Here is a 14701-nt window from a genome sequence, read left to right as displayed (position 1 = left end):
TTCTCCTGCCTCCTCCTGTAGAGGGCGCTTTTTAGAGCTTTTTTAAACAGTTAAGCAGAGTCATCCACGGTGACTCTGGCAGCAACTAGCCCAGCCTGACCTCAGCTCTTCCCTTTTTCCTTTTACATTTTTTTTTCTTTTCATGATGACAGGCGAGAGCAGAGTAGAAATCCTCTCTGAAACAGCTGGAAAAAGTATGTGTGGGTCGGAGGGAGGGGGAGGAATTCAAACTCCATCCTCAAGTGTAGATCCTTCCCCAAGTGTAGTTTGATTGCAGGCAGAGCCACGTTGCCTTTTCAAACACACACACACACACACACACACACACACACACAGACAGACAGACAGCTGGATAAAACTATATAAGCCCAGCTTCACTGATTACAAGTTTGAAAAAGCAACGTGGCTCTGCCTGCAATCAAAGGCTCGGATCGGCTCCAATCCAACTTCTGTGTTTGTGTTTGTTTGAGAGAGAGTGAGTGACAGAGGGAAGGGGGTAGGAGAGATAGTCCAATCCAACTTCTCTGTGTGCGTGTGTCTGTTTGAGAGTGGGGGGAGGGAGGGAAAGAGGGAGGAAGGAGGGGGAGGGAGAAGAAAAAGAATGAAGGAAACTTTTTTGCAAAGGAGAAAAACAAATGCTGTCTCTTTAAATCGGAACTGAGCATGCCTGGCTGTGGAATTCTGGGAGTTGAAGTCCACAAGTCTAAAAAAAATTGAAACCCACCACTGTGTCAGTGCCTCACCAGCCATAAACCTCAGCGCACATCACTGAATTCCAGAATGCATGAATGTCTGCATTCCAAGCGACCGATATAATCTTTTAGATGGAAAACTGAATGTTCCCTTGTCCCATTTTCCACGGCTCTTTTTTTTTTTTTTTTTTTACTCTTATAAATCTCTTCCAAAGAAACAGGAAAGTAGTGCCTCTAACTCCCTGAGGTCTTCCTTAGGTTATCTGCGGTAAACCTATATGGCGAAAGCATTTTAAATATCTGAAAAAGTTCAGTAACTCCACTGTTTAACAAACCAAAACCTAATGATGGACAGGCTGTAATTTAGCATCCAAACTATAGTTTGAGCCTCCAATATACAGGCAAAAATCTCCATGTTTTGCTACAGTTTCTTGCCTCTCGTTGCCTTTTTTTCTATGCTGCAGGGACCTCTAGAGGTAAATCTATGACAGTAATCAGCTCTATCCATACATCTACCGAATCCAAGCTTAGTTATCATGGCCTTGGCATCTACTTTGCAGATGGTCAAATTATGAAATCATGGCAACCCCCTCCCACAACATATAGCGTTACACATGGTTGGTACTATTTTCTTTTTTCTTTTTCCCTAGCCAATCCTGATGAAATATCTTAAATACCTCACTGGGTTTTTTATGCCTTTCTCAAAACTGAACTTAACCCGTATGTGTTCTGGCCGAGGCTTCCCAAGAGCATAAAATTCCTTGTCCCAACAAAAAACCCCTTCATTAATTTACTGTGAATTCCGCTCATTCAGGTCCAGCAAAGTCTTTCAAGGGAGGATTTACAGTCACAGACCTTATTTGGCTTGGAGAGCTGCCAGGCCGATATCTGCAAAACTTGGCAAGGAGTCTCCGACAGTCACAAACCAATTAAGTGAGCTAATTGTCTCCTGCAAACTCCACTCCCTTTTCGCTCCTCTTTTATTTCCTCTGGGAGGGGCCATTCATCATCCACCTGTGGCCTTACTCCCAAATCGACCTCTGTTCTTTAGCTGTTCTCTTTTTCTGGCAACTCTGTGCATGCCACATACTGGGAACAGGCTCCAGCTGTTCGTCTGCCTCACTGATGTCTGACTGAAGGCAGCTGATAACTAGCATACGGCTCTGGCCTCCTCTCTGCCTCCAACATAGAGCCATCATCAGAGCCTTCCGCAGACTCCAGGACTGGCCCATGTTCCTCCCCAACCTCCTCATTGTCTGAATCTATTGCCAGCCCTACTGGCCGCTGGCAGGCCACAACATTATGTCAGTTTTGTTCTTAAAAACGAACCTAGTTCCAACTAACCTATTCTAACGTACGTTCCAGTTTCCCCCAATCTGTCGCCTTCCCTATGTAGCACATTAAAACTGAGAAAGTCAGAATAGGGTTTTGTTTTTTGTTTTGGTCACAGGTCCTGCACTTGATTCCCCATGATATAATACCAAAAGCTTCATAAAGTGAAACTGACCATCTGGCTGTTTATACTGGTGATAGAGTACCACATCGGTGGCATGATTTAGTCCAGCGGTAAGATTGGTGACAGTGCCGTGGCCAAACTTGTGGATCTTGAAGATGCGATTGTTGATGTAAGTGACACCATATATGTAGTCTTCAAAAATGTCAATGCTGAAGGGATGGCTGAGTCCTAGAGGAAAAAAGGCATGAAAAAAGAGTAAGAGATTGTTTGGGCAATTCTATATGTTGTAGTATTGGGGAGACAATATTTGAATTTGGTCAGATGAGCTAAATATTTGTCCCTAAAACAAAGACAGGGAAAGAACGACAATCTATTGATTTCCACCACGAAGAGGAAAAGAAATGGCCTATTCTGTATTAATTGCAGTGAAAAATACTCTTACGATTCTCTAAAAGAACACATTCAACTGATGACAACGTCTAAGACTGCAAGCAGGAGGCAATGTTCTATAATTCCAATTGTATTTCTGGAACAAAAATACTTCTCTAAAAAAAAGTGAGAGGGATATAGCGTTGCTGGTTTGGATTGCTTTAGTTGCTTTATTGTGCCCATTTGATTTAAAAATAATAGCTGCATTATCATTGTTAACTTAAAAAGAGATAATCGATACATTGATTTAAAAACAATGATTGCATTATCATTATTAACAAAAAAAAAAGAGATAATAGATACATTGCTTAGGAGAGAAAAGAAGGTCTTATTACTTACTTTACTTTATTGTCATTGTACGTATATAGACATTATACACATACAACGAAATTCACATAACCCCCAGAGACCAGGCCCAACACACATAACAATCCCCAAACACACCCCCACCCACCCAAAAAATTCCCCACCCCTAAGCCACCCAAGCATCCACACAACAGACCAAGTAGTGCTGTCCAATAGCTCACTGATGGTGGTCCTTTAGTTCATTGTTGAGTGCAATTATAGCTCTGGGATAAGGGTGGCACCAGAAATATATCTTCTCCTCTGTTTCACATATACGCACACAGGTATGCATAGGTATTCAAACAAAAGCACAGACATGCAATGATTCAATTTTTTTCCCTTTTACCTTTCTTGCTGTCGATGGCCACCACTGGGTCAGTGCCATTGAGCCTGATGCTGCCAATGACCGACAGCTTGGCGTCTGCCCAGTACAGACGCTCATTGTGGTAATCAACAGCCAGACCTGCAAGTAAACCACACATGTCGATTACAATACTTAAACTTTTCAAAAGTCCTGAAAGCCAAGCATACATTTCCGCCGTTCCCAGCTTTGATTAGAAAACTGGGCTCCTAAAACACAGATTATTCGCTTAACTCACCAGTAGGCCACTGGATATTGTCCTGGACAAGCGTCTCTCTTAAGGTCCCATCCATGGCAGCGGTTTCAATTTTAGGGTGGTTCCCCCAGTCTGACCAGTACATGACGCTATAAAGAGAAAGGCCTTCTGTGAGATCATTCTACAGGGACAGGGCAAGTTGGAAGGAGTACTGGGGGCCTCTCTTACCCTCGAAGAGGGTCCACGACGATTGCATGTGGCTCGTCAATCATGCCCGAGATCAGTGTCTTGCGATTCTCCCCCTTCATCTGTGCTACTTCAATGACGTCACGCCCCGAGTCCGTCCAATAAATGTTCCCGGCCACCCAATCCACGGCAATACCCCGTGGCATCTTCAACCCTGAGATCTGAAAGGGAAAGCAGGAAGCAAAATGAACTTCGAGGCCTTTTCGAAATCCCAGCGCTGGCGGTTCCTCAGTCATTGAATTTCTGCCACTTACATTTAGATGGGTGACCCCGCCATCAATCTGCCGCCGGTTACGATTGGAGGCACTAGAACCGGCTGAGGAGGGGAGATCCCGGCAGGATATGCGTCCCGTGTGCCAGTTAGTCCAGTATATCTTGTTACCCTTCACGTACACATCCATGGCAGCAATACGGACAGTCTCATCGCCTTGGAAGGCAGGTTCGTAGGCCGAGTTCGGGTTGAAGGGATACATGCTGCGGATCTTGTTGTCATCAGCAATGTAAAGTATCTGATACTCAGAGCCTGAAAAAAGGGGATAGAACTGTTACACTGATTGTTATGAACCCGGTAGTTCTCCTTGCCATCGAAGAAAGCATATTTTTATAGCCTTTCCATAAATATTTGCTCATGTGTATCTCTTCGACGCTGATCTACAGCAAAAGTGTGAAAATACATATGTGCCTTATAATGCATCCGATATGAAAAAGAAGATGAAATTCCTTGGCAATTCTAGGCCCCCAAAGCACAGCAGGGAGTTACATAGGCTCTTTGTTCCATCACAGAGAGCAAATGTACACAGTTTCTTCAAGACTGCCAAGGGGCTGGTAGAAAATCTGACTCACTAGGCCCCATAATGAGAAAATGGAGTTCTGTAATCAGCCAAGTGTTTTCATGTCATAGTCACCTCGCTTTAGTTTCATCCTCAGCTCTTCTTCAGCTTTATCTCTCATTTTGCTCTGATCAGGTATAAGGCAGACTGTAATTTGTTTTTTTCTTCCCTCTTAGAAGCAGCTAAAGAGAATTTGGCTGCGAAGGCCAGAATTCTCTGCTCTTGAATGGTAATGCTCCAAAGTATGTGACATAGCACTCAATGCATTATCATACATGCCAATTGAAAATGAGGATTAAATAGTATTCTGCCATTGATCCTGCAAGAAGCAAATCTGTCTGTTTTGTTCCCCGTAAGACAAGCGTTAATGGAAACCAAGTCCAGCTAGCTTATGTTCTTCCAGAAAGAAATTCAGGGAAGCAACTTCTAGAATACCAGGACCAACATATCTCAGAGGGAAGAGTATCAAGCTGAGAAGAAAGGTTTTGAAATGTTCTGGCCAAGGATTTTCTCTTTGATCCTACTCTAATTTTTACAAGAGCAACAGTGATTACAGCAGCACCATGCTCTTTCCACACAAAAGGCTTCTACTTAGGGTGTTTTCTACTGCATGACACAACTGAGCTTTGCAGTGATTTCAGGAACCACTAAAAAATGGCAGAAGCCTCTGTGAAAAGAATCTTGCACTTCTCTAAGGATGCTGGCTTTTAAAAGGTTACATTAAACTGGAAAAGATCCTTTGACATCTTCCTTTTTAAAAAGCACAATCAGTTTCACTATGTCAATCCTGACAAATATTTCTGGGTTGGTTTTTTTTTAACGTTTAGAAAAACATGCAGAAATGGATAGGCGAATGAAGTAATCCTATAACCGATCTGTTCAAATCTCATTAAGCCCCACCATCAGCTGATCTCCCTGATACACCCAGGGACGCTGCACTGCCTATTAAATAAAGCTCCCAGCCTAACACTGTTTCTGGTACCTTCAGCCTTGCACATATTATGGGTCTTCTGGAAGTTCTTGGCACAAGTGCACATATAGGAGCCCTTGGTGTTGTTGCAGAGATGACTGCAAACCCTGAAGTTCAGGCATTCGTTGATGTCTGCATAGAACAAGGAAGATGTGAAAGCAAAATCAATGGATGCAAATGACTGAGGGGGTGGAGTAAATCACATTTTTTTTTCTGCCTTAAGACTCAGGAGTAACAAAACAATAAATAGAAGACCCCCCCCCCCAATGTCCCTTCCAGCACCGTTATTCCATATTCTAAAAGTGGGTACTCTGCAGGGTACATTAGGACTTGATTCGATCAAAATTATTTATAGCTCATACAGACCAATGAACAGAGAGTTCATGAGTAGAAAGTAATAATTCCTTCGGGGTTCCCCTTGCTACTTTTTATTTTTATTATTTTAACAGTAATGGATGATGTGAATCTAATGCCATCATATAACTTATTAGACTGGAGGGATGTTCCTATGAATAATGCTGCTTATTCCAAATGTGAATGTGATGGCTACCTACTGTATGTGTGTGTATAAAAATCAAAGGGCACAAACTTGGGCTTTGTGTGCACAATGAAAACTTGGGAAGATGAGTGTAAAATACTCATGAAAGAGATTTGGGATCTGGGTACAAAACTCACTGAAATCATGAAGTCAAGAGCCATTCTGGCATATTTTCTGCCAAGGAACTATTAAAATCCTCTCCCAAAATATACATTCATGCATGCATAATATAAATGTACATTCATGCACACATAATAATCATAATGTCAGAATGAAAATCTCACTTTAAGAATGACTAGGAATGTATAGCTGGCTAGCTTCTAGCCTTGGATTGTTCCTAGAAAAATACTCTTTCCTTCTTATGTCTTCTTTCTCTCCCCTTATCTATAGATGGACTGTGTGCTTGCAAACAAGATGCAAGCATCCAATACCATTCTGTGCAAGCACCACCAAACAAAAAAGGAAGTGTGCCAGTTAAAAAGACAAGACTTTCTATAGTTACCCTGTTTTGATTTATCACCCATTATTGCTAAAAAAAGCAGAAGCTGAAGAAATTTAGAATCCGCAAATGTCTTTGTTCCTCCCCTGTGCTCCATCTCACTGCCAATCAGGTGTTAATTTAGCTCAAAGGAGTAGATTGCAAAAAAATTGATTTCCCTGCAGTTCCTGTCATTAGTCAGGAAGGGGAGAGGGGGATGAATAATGTAGTTTTAGCGCAAAGCTCAAATTAAAGTTGCAGCACATCTGGCAAGCACTGAGTACCATCAACTTGGCTGATGAGGATGCTTATCAGTCTAGTGCACGGGGGTCAAACTCAGGGCGTCACATTGCGGTCAGGTGACATTTCACAACGTTTTCCCCCTTCATGGAGATGGGGTGGGTGTGGCCTGGGCATCATGCATCCGGCCCTTGGGCCACCAGTTTGACACCCCAGGTCCAGGGGTGGGATCCTCCCTCTCTCTCTCTCTCTCTCTCTCTCTCTCTCTCTCTCTCCCCCCCTCTCTCTCACACACACACACATGCACAGCATGGACAAACAAGCAACCTGAAATCAGAATTAACTGCGCAAAAGGACCCCCAGCACCAGTTTGAAGACTTTGAGAAGGAAGTTGTTTCTCCTTCCTAAGTGACTTCAAATCTTCTACTTCTACTTCATCCTTGAAATGAAGACCTTTTTTCATTGATTCCAAACTTAATTGATTTCAAAAACCCAGAACAGGTAGCACTCAAGTGGTTCCTTTCCCTCATGGATTACAAAAGGTCTCCTTTCATGTTGATAGAGGGTGACATAGATTTATCAAAACATTGAGGTTGTTTCAGCTGGACAACCAACACATTTTAGATTTTGTTTTTAACAAATGACTATAACCCAAGGCTGGTTTCCTATATTTTTGTTTGAAATGGACCAAGCTTTGTTGGAGACTTAAAAAAAAACAGGAGAAGGGAGATTTGTAAAAATACCTTTTTAAAAATAACTATCCAATGGACACAATTGGCCTCCTACCTTGGCAGAAATTCTTGCCTGGCACTTTCTGAAAGCCACTGCGGCAGGTGCAGTAAACAGATGAGGAGCTCTGGATACATTTGGCTTCATCGCCACACATGGTTACATTGGTATGACAGCCATACGTCTTGGGATCTGCAAGCACAAAATGGGAACAAACCAATTTTACATCAAGCAGCACCAACAAGAGAGCATGTGACTGTTCAAACCATTTGGAGTTTCATCATACCACACTGACAATTCTCCTTCTGTGACCCAAGCCATCCCTCCCTCCCCCACACCTGAAGCAAAAAAAAAAGAGGAACATCTCCTCTGCTATCCAAGATTATCCACATTTGGTGGTGGTCTGTCCCCTCACCCTGCAAGCAATTGTCTTCATCGGACCCATCTCCACAGTCATCAAAAAAGTTGCAGCGATGCTCAGCACTGATACATTTCCCATTGGTGCACAGGAACTCATTCTTCTCGTGGCTGCAGCTCCTAGGCCTGGTGGTTGGTGAATCTGTGAAGTTAAAACGATGGCAGTGAGAAGCCAAAGGAATGCCACACGAGGCCCCCAATTCGATCTCTTTCACTCTCTTGTCTTCCTTTACGAAGAATCATGAACCTAAGTCTGCGTCTCCACAGAGGTGACTGGATTTTTCTATCACCTTGGGTGGCAAGGCAAGTAAATTCATCCACCGTGAATATTGTCTGTTATATCTTCACACAAATCAATGGTCCAATCTTGTCTCTTTTTTTCCCTGCAGGAAGCTTCGGACTCGTGCAGAAACACAGGGGGAACTCTTTAAAACGAAGACCATTCTAGAGGAACCTACCCAAATTTGATTGATTGCACAAAAGCTAAGCAGATCAGCCTTGGATGATAGACCATCTGGAAGGACTCGGGCTATAGCTGGTAATATCTCAGTATGAGGTAATAATGGCAAGCCATTGCCATTGCCAGGGCTGTAGCTGGTAATATTCCAGAACGGGATAATGGCAAACCACATGTAGACTTTTGACTATAATGGGACCTGCTCATTATGGTTGTAAGTTGTGATGGTTTTAAAATGGGCAACCCATGTCACTGACTTGATTTTACTATCATTTTTTTGTGTGTGTGGTGGTCATTAACTTTATGGTTGTTGGCTTCTGCCTGTCAGTTACACAAATCAGTTTCTGCAAATCTTAGAGGAGACAGCAGAAACCACTCACCACAGAACTGCTCATCGGTGCCATCACCACAGTTGTCAATCCCATCACACTGGCGGCCAATCCACAGACACACACGGTCGTTCTTGCAACGGAAGGGTCTGTTGGGAGGACACTGGAATTTCACTGCAGCAGAAAACAGAAGCAAAGAGAAAGAGTGAAAAAGGTGAACTGGAATGATTTGGTCACGGTATTTTCGGGAGTCATAAAATATAGGTGGTTGGTTGTCCCGCTACCACTTCCCACACCTCCATTCCACTGTGGGAATACAAATTGGCAGTGCTCTGCAGGATTCTGGACCCCGTCTACTCCTCCACCCCGGTCCCTCACCCTCAGGTTGAGAGAATGAGGGGGATATGTATAGCAGTGGTTTCTGGATGTGCCAGAAACCCATTGTTTACACCTGTGACTTCTGGAAGGCTATGGTCACCCTCTCAGCTCAGCTGCCTTACCTGAATGGTAAACTGTGCAAGATATGATACTGTTTCACCTGACAACTAAAGAGGTATCTGCCTTCCTATATGGATCTACCCAGCTCTCTCTTGAATGTGCTGTAGTCAGCAGCTTTCCCAAGCCTCCCCGGAGGCCATTTCTAACTCTGGAATTCAAGGTGGTTTATAAAATTCTCTCTTCTCTCTCCCTTCTCAGCCCCTCCTTCCAATAACACATGTCCCCCAAAGAATAGTTTTAAGAGCAGGTAACTTCGGATCAACCTGTGACTTTTGTGAATAATTGGGAATGTGAACACAAAGGGTGTAAAAAATTGCCACAAGAAATTAATTGGACTTTGTACCATGGGGGGCTTGAGCATTGGTAGAACTGATGTTTAAAATAAATAGAGTTAGGACAATTTACATTTTTGTTTTGAAAAATCATTGGGCCATCTTTATTGGAAACAAGTTACAAGAAATATATTCTTGTATATTTTGACACTTGTAAATATAAACTTTTATGAAACATTTTTCATTTTTCTAATCTGTAGGAAAAATGGTAACCCAAAATCTGACCTAATAATGTTGGCAGTTTAACCAACAGGATTTTTAAATATTTGCATATCCATAGAGAACAAACAACTCATAAGTGTAACTTCTAACAACTGCAACATTTTGTATTGTCTTGTTTCTTAGTGCAGTGTTTCCCAACCTTGGCAACTTGAAGATGTCCGGACTTCAACTCCCAGAATTCCCCAGCCAGCGAATGTCTTAGTGTACCAAGAACTTTTCAGATTCTGCATCTTAAAACTCTTTCAGGAGGCCTTAGTGAAATTCCTCCAATTTCATCCTGTGTGAATCTAGCCAATTTCTCAGAATTGGTTCCTTTTCAGAGTAACGATCCTGTAAGCATTCCTTATACTGGATACAGTGTAGAGTCAGCTGTCAGCTTCCTCCCAGAATGCAGCACAAAATACATTGCTTTTTTTCCCTGCCACTCTGGAATTCCTGGGAACCTCAACTCCCTCGAGTAGGATGTTCCCAACTGGAAACGTGCTGAGAACCTGAGAGAAGGAGGCATTGATTTTGGCTTGAATAATTGTCAAAGCCTAGGTTCTGGGTGTCCCTAGTTCCCTGTGAACTCCTAGCCAATCAGATGGAAAGAGCAAATGATGAACAAGAGAAGCAGGGGTTAATCACAGGAGCGAGGATACTCACAGCATTCTTCGGGATTTTCATCAGAATTGTCACCACAGTCATCCTCACCATCACATTTCCAGGCCAGTGGCTTGCACAGAGTGTTGTTACACTGGAACTCATCAAGAGGGCAAGTCCGTACTACAAAGAAGCCACAAAAGCATTAAGTTATCCCACCTAAGTTGTGAGTAGTATCAAAGTATATAAAAAAGCAATGATAAGTTCCACAACCAGGAATCCACACATACCACCAGATCCAGGATAATATTATGTGTGGCATCCTTGCATGGCTGCATAGGCCTCAGTATCCTAACAGAGATCATTGTAGGTACATGGCCTGCTCTCCACTTAGACCAGTGTTTCTCAATCTCAGTATGTTCAAGATGTATGAACTTCAACTCCCAGAATTCCCTAGTCATCATCTTTTGGTCAAGAGCTGTTTAGAGAGTCCCTCACCCGCACCCACCCCATAGAGATAAAACAGATCTGGGTATTGGGATTTGACCCCTAGTTTTGGAGTCCACTCTTCCAAGGAAGGAAATTATGGTTGCCATTACCTCTTGTGCCACAGTCTTCCTCATCACTGCCATCCATGCAATCGGCATCGGCATCACAACGCCATCGCAGTGGGATGCAGTGGCCACTCTTGCAGTGGAACTGGTCTTGTTCACAGCGTGGCTTGCATTCTTTCTGTGGAGGAACAAGGTTTGGAGGCCTTTCAGGTCAGAGAGCAGAGATCTAGTATTGAGTAAGTTATTGCTCTGTCTGAATCAATAATGCTTTGCTAAACAGCCCAGGTTGTTGAGTCTTAATATCATAATAATTGCAATAGGACTTTCAGAATACAACATTACTATATGGGATTACACAGGAAGGGAACAAAAAATGCAAAATTAAGTGGATGTCATATAAAATCAAAATATGATTTTTCCTTTCTTAGAATAAAATGATTTATCTAATTTCTAAAAACGCTACTTCCATCAAAGCTTCCTTATTGTTTTTTTTCCAACAGTTACGTATACTGTTATTCAGTAACTCATGTTTACACTTCCAGTTGTTTTTCCTAATATGCACACCAAACCGACCCATGTTTTTTCATCTACAAAAAAATCTTTTAAACTTAGGATATGCTGATCCCAGCACTCAAGTAAAATTCTGTTTACTTCTAACAAGACCATTTCACCCACCCCACCCCCCATTACATGCTAATCATATATGAAAGCTACAATTTTCCTAAACATTTGATCCATCTCTACAAAGACTATGGAACACGGGTGTCAAACTCGCTGTGTCGCGTTGCCGTCATGTAATACTTCGCGACGTTTTTCCCATTTGTGGAGCTGGGGTGGATGTGGCCTGAGCGTGACGCATCCAGCCTTCATGCCACCAGTTTGACACCCCTGCTATAGAAGTTATACTCAAAACACTTTTGGATAGTTTAAAGGTGATGAGGGCTTCTGTAAGAATTGAAGCCAAAGACCAGGAGCTGGTTGTGAAAGCTGCTGCATTTTAATCATAGCTTCTTTCTGCCCACTTTCCACCCTTGGGCCTTACCTCATCAGAACCATCAGCACAGTCATGGTCACCATCACACTTCCAACGGCCTGCGATGCAACGGCCATTGGCACAAGAGAACTCACTTTCGGAGCAAGGCCTGGGCTCTGTAAGCAGAGAAAGCAGAGAGGGACATGAGCTGGAAGGCTTTGACACACCTGTACAGAGTTGTATCTACTCTACAATCCACACACATCAATATCATTGCTTATGGTATTGATAGGCATAAGTAGCCTCATTATTGTAACACAGAACCTTCTTAGTTTCAGTTTGACTAGAAACAGAAGAGGAGAAGCCAAAAGAAAAGTTGGGGTGGGAGTAAAGAGGTAGCAAGATTTCTGAGTTTATCAACCACATTATCCACAATAGTCACCTTGCGGCGAGATGGGCAACAAACAAATTTAATAAAGTACAGAAAACAGGAACAGCTTCAAGTTTCTTTGTCTCTGCTAACAATTAGGAGAGTAAACTTCAGGACTGGGGGATATGCTTTGTTTTTAAATAGAGATCCATAAAAGAGAACCTTATGCAGGATAGGGAATGCACTTAAAGCATGGACATATTCAGTTTAAGAGCTAGTTTCAAATATGACTGAAGTCACACCCTTTCACATAATATCCACATCTGCCTTTATCCTACTTTTGTTTTCAATGCATGTGAGAAAGTGAGATTGTTCTGCTACTTGTTATACAAATGAGAGCAAGAGACACTTATGAAATTACTGCAAATCAACCAGAGTTCTAGCAGAAGATTGCAATCCACCTTCTGTCCACTCCTAATTTAGAGATCCTCAGTGGGAGATTCAACACCATGATTGAAAGTTTCTTGAGTGTTTCCTTGTCTCCCTGCCTCATAAAAAAGTTAATGTGCAAAGAATCCCATAGATTTACAGAACCAAGCAGATACCAGTTTTACTTTCAACTTAGTTATTATCTTATTGGGGTATTTTGTTGTTTTCACTGCCACTGCTATAATTGCTTGCAACATAGGAAATTGCATTTGAGAGAGGCAATTTCTACAGTAGTATCAGGGGTGGGCTGCTGAGAACCTGTAGCTAATGTTATGGCTGGTTCGGAGAACCTCCAAATCCCACCCCTGGCTGGCCCCGTCCTCACCACCCTGCCCCTCCCCTTTCAGGAGTCTCCATGCAGCCCGTTTTGGATGCAAGACTTGGGGAGGGGGAAAAACGGGCCTCCTGGAAGTTCTGGAAAACTGCCTGCCCCGGGCTCTGGAGGTGCTCCGGAGGCCGGAAACGGGCCCATTTCCAGCCTCCAGAGTCCAGGGAAGACAGTTTTCACCCTCTCAGAGGTTTCGGGAAAGATTCCAGAACCTGGGGAAGGAGAACACACACACACACACACACACACACACACACACACACCACTGTGGTGCAGGAGGCTGACTAGGCCATGCCCACCATGGCCATGCCCACCCAGTATCGGGCAGAGAACCCATTGCTGAAATTTTTGAAGCCCACCCCTGAGTAGTATCATCTTTATGGATAGAAAGTGAATCTTCAGAGATTCAGAAAACAAGTTATAATGCAATTTCCTAAAGTCTTTCCAAATGGAGGTATTAGGACTGAACCAATGGTAATCACTGATTGTCCCTATATGGTAACCACTGATTGTCCAATGTTTTCTGTGTGACAATTGGCTGCTTCAATCTTGGGCTCTTTCTCAAAACACTTCATACAATAAAGGAAGGGATAATAGAGTTATTAAGCAGTAAGACAGTTCTGCCTGGTTTGTGTAGGTAGGAGAATCAACTTGAAAAAGAAATAGATCTCCAGCAAGCATCACATAGACAAACCTCCATTAAATTCCTGCAAAAGGAATAGAGAGGCAATGCATGGGAATATAGATGAAACCTCCAAATAATCTTTCCCCCAGGCCTTTCAACACAATTAAAAGTTTTAAAGGGGAAGGGAAACATTTTTGACAGAAACCTACCTCTGCAAGCCCCGATACGACAGTATGAAAATGGAGAAAAACATAAGATGAAGTGAAATGGCACAAACTCAAATTACACACTATGTGGTAAGGAACGAACCAAAAGAAGAAGCAAAGTCATGTTCTATCATCTACAGGAGTTGGGGGGGGGGGGAAGAGAGAGAGAGAGAGAGGTGATGTATTTTATGAGCTATTTTAAAAGATTTAACATTGTTGCTGGAGGCCTGGCTTCATTACAACATCCAAAGGTCCTATGAAAGCATTACTTTGTGACAGATCATTTGCCTGACTTTTTTTTAGTATCTTGTTGGATGTTTTTATCCCGGTCAACTGATATCAAACAGCGACAGCAGAATGGTTACCATTCAGTCAAAGCAAAATTTCTCTATGGATTTCCCTTCCATTTTGAGATACCAAAGGCTGATCATCTTTTTTGAACATCTCAATAGCCTTATCAGCCTCATCAATATCCAGAGCATTCAGCAAATTGGCATCCTGTACAATTCACCCAAGAATATTGCATACAACTGTTAAAAAAAACCAAGTATTTATCTGACCAAGATTCCTCTTAGTTATTTTGGGAAGGGGAAGTGTATACATGAAGAGCACCCAAATGTTTGGTACCAGAAGATTAAAACAATGCAGATAGAAAGACTATTTAGAGTAATATCTATGGAGATTCTCAGTCATCCAGGTCATGGTTGTCCCAAAGGTGCTTTTTCAAGTCGTTTCGCTTCTTATCCAAGAAGCTTCTTCAGCTCTAATAATAAGCTTCTTGGATGAGAAGCGAACAGCTTCAAAGAAAA

General features: G+C 42.5%; 1 protein-coding gene across 3 annotated transcripts in view; it reads right to left on the bottom strand.

Annotated features, from left to right (window-relative positions):
• LRP1 (LDL receptor related protein 1) overlaps positions 1-14701 on the bottom strand; it is a 337681-nt gene that overhangs the window by 12582 nt on the left and 310398 nt on the right. For all 3 annotated transcript variants that reach the window (XM_032212335.1, XM_032212336.1, XM_032212337.1), the window contains 12 exons: positions 11944-12050; positions 10947-11079; positions 10411-10530; positions 8765-8887; positions 7926-8069; positions 7568-7702; positions 5538-5657; positions 3980-4248; positions 3708-3886; positions 3522-3628; positions 3269-3385; positions 2200-2376 (listed from right to left, as the gene is read on the bottom strand). In XM_032212335.1, the coding sequence (XP_032068226.1) occupies positions 2200-2376; positions 3269-3385; positions 3522-3628; positions 3708-3886; positions 3980-4248; positions 5538-5657; positions 7568-7702; positions 7926-8069; positions 8765-8887; positions 10411-10530; positions 10947-11079; positions 11944-12050 (1731 nt within the window). The remainder of the gene's footprint in view (positions 1-2199; positions 2377-3268; positions 3386-3521; positions 3629-3707; positions 3887-3979; positions 4249-5537; positions 5658-7567; positions 7703-7925; positions 8070-8764; positions 8888-10410; positions 10531-10946; positions 11080-11943; positions 12051-14701) is intronic.

Source organism: Thamnophis elegans, chromosome 2 (genome assembly GCF_009769535.1).
Source record: "Thamnophis elegans isolate rThaEle1 chromosome 2, rThaEle1.pri, whole genome shotgun sequence".
NCBI classification, from domain to species: domain Eukaryota; kingdom Metazoa; phylum Chordata; class Lepidosauria; order Squamata; family Colubridae; genus Thamnophis; species Thamnophis elegans.
Note: the sequence above shows the minus strand (reverse complement) of the source record. Positions and strands in the feature narration are given on the sequence as shown.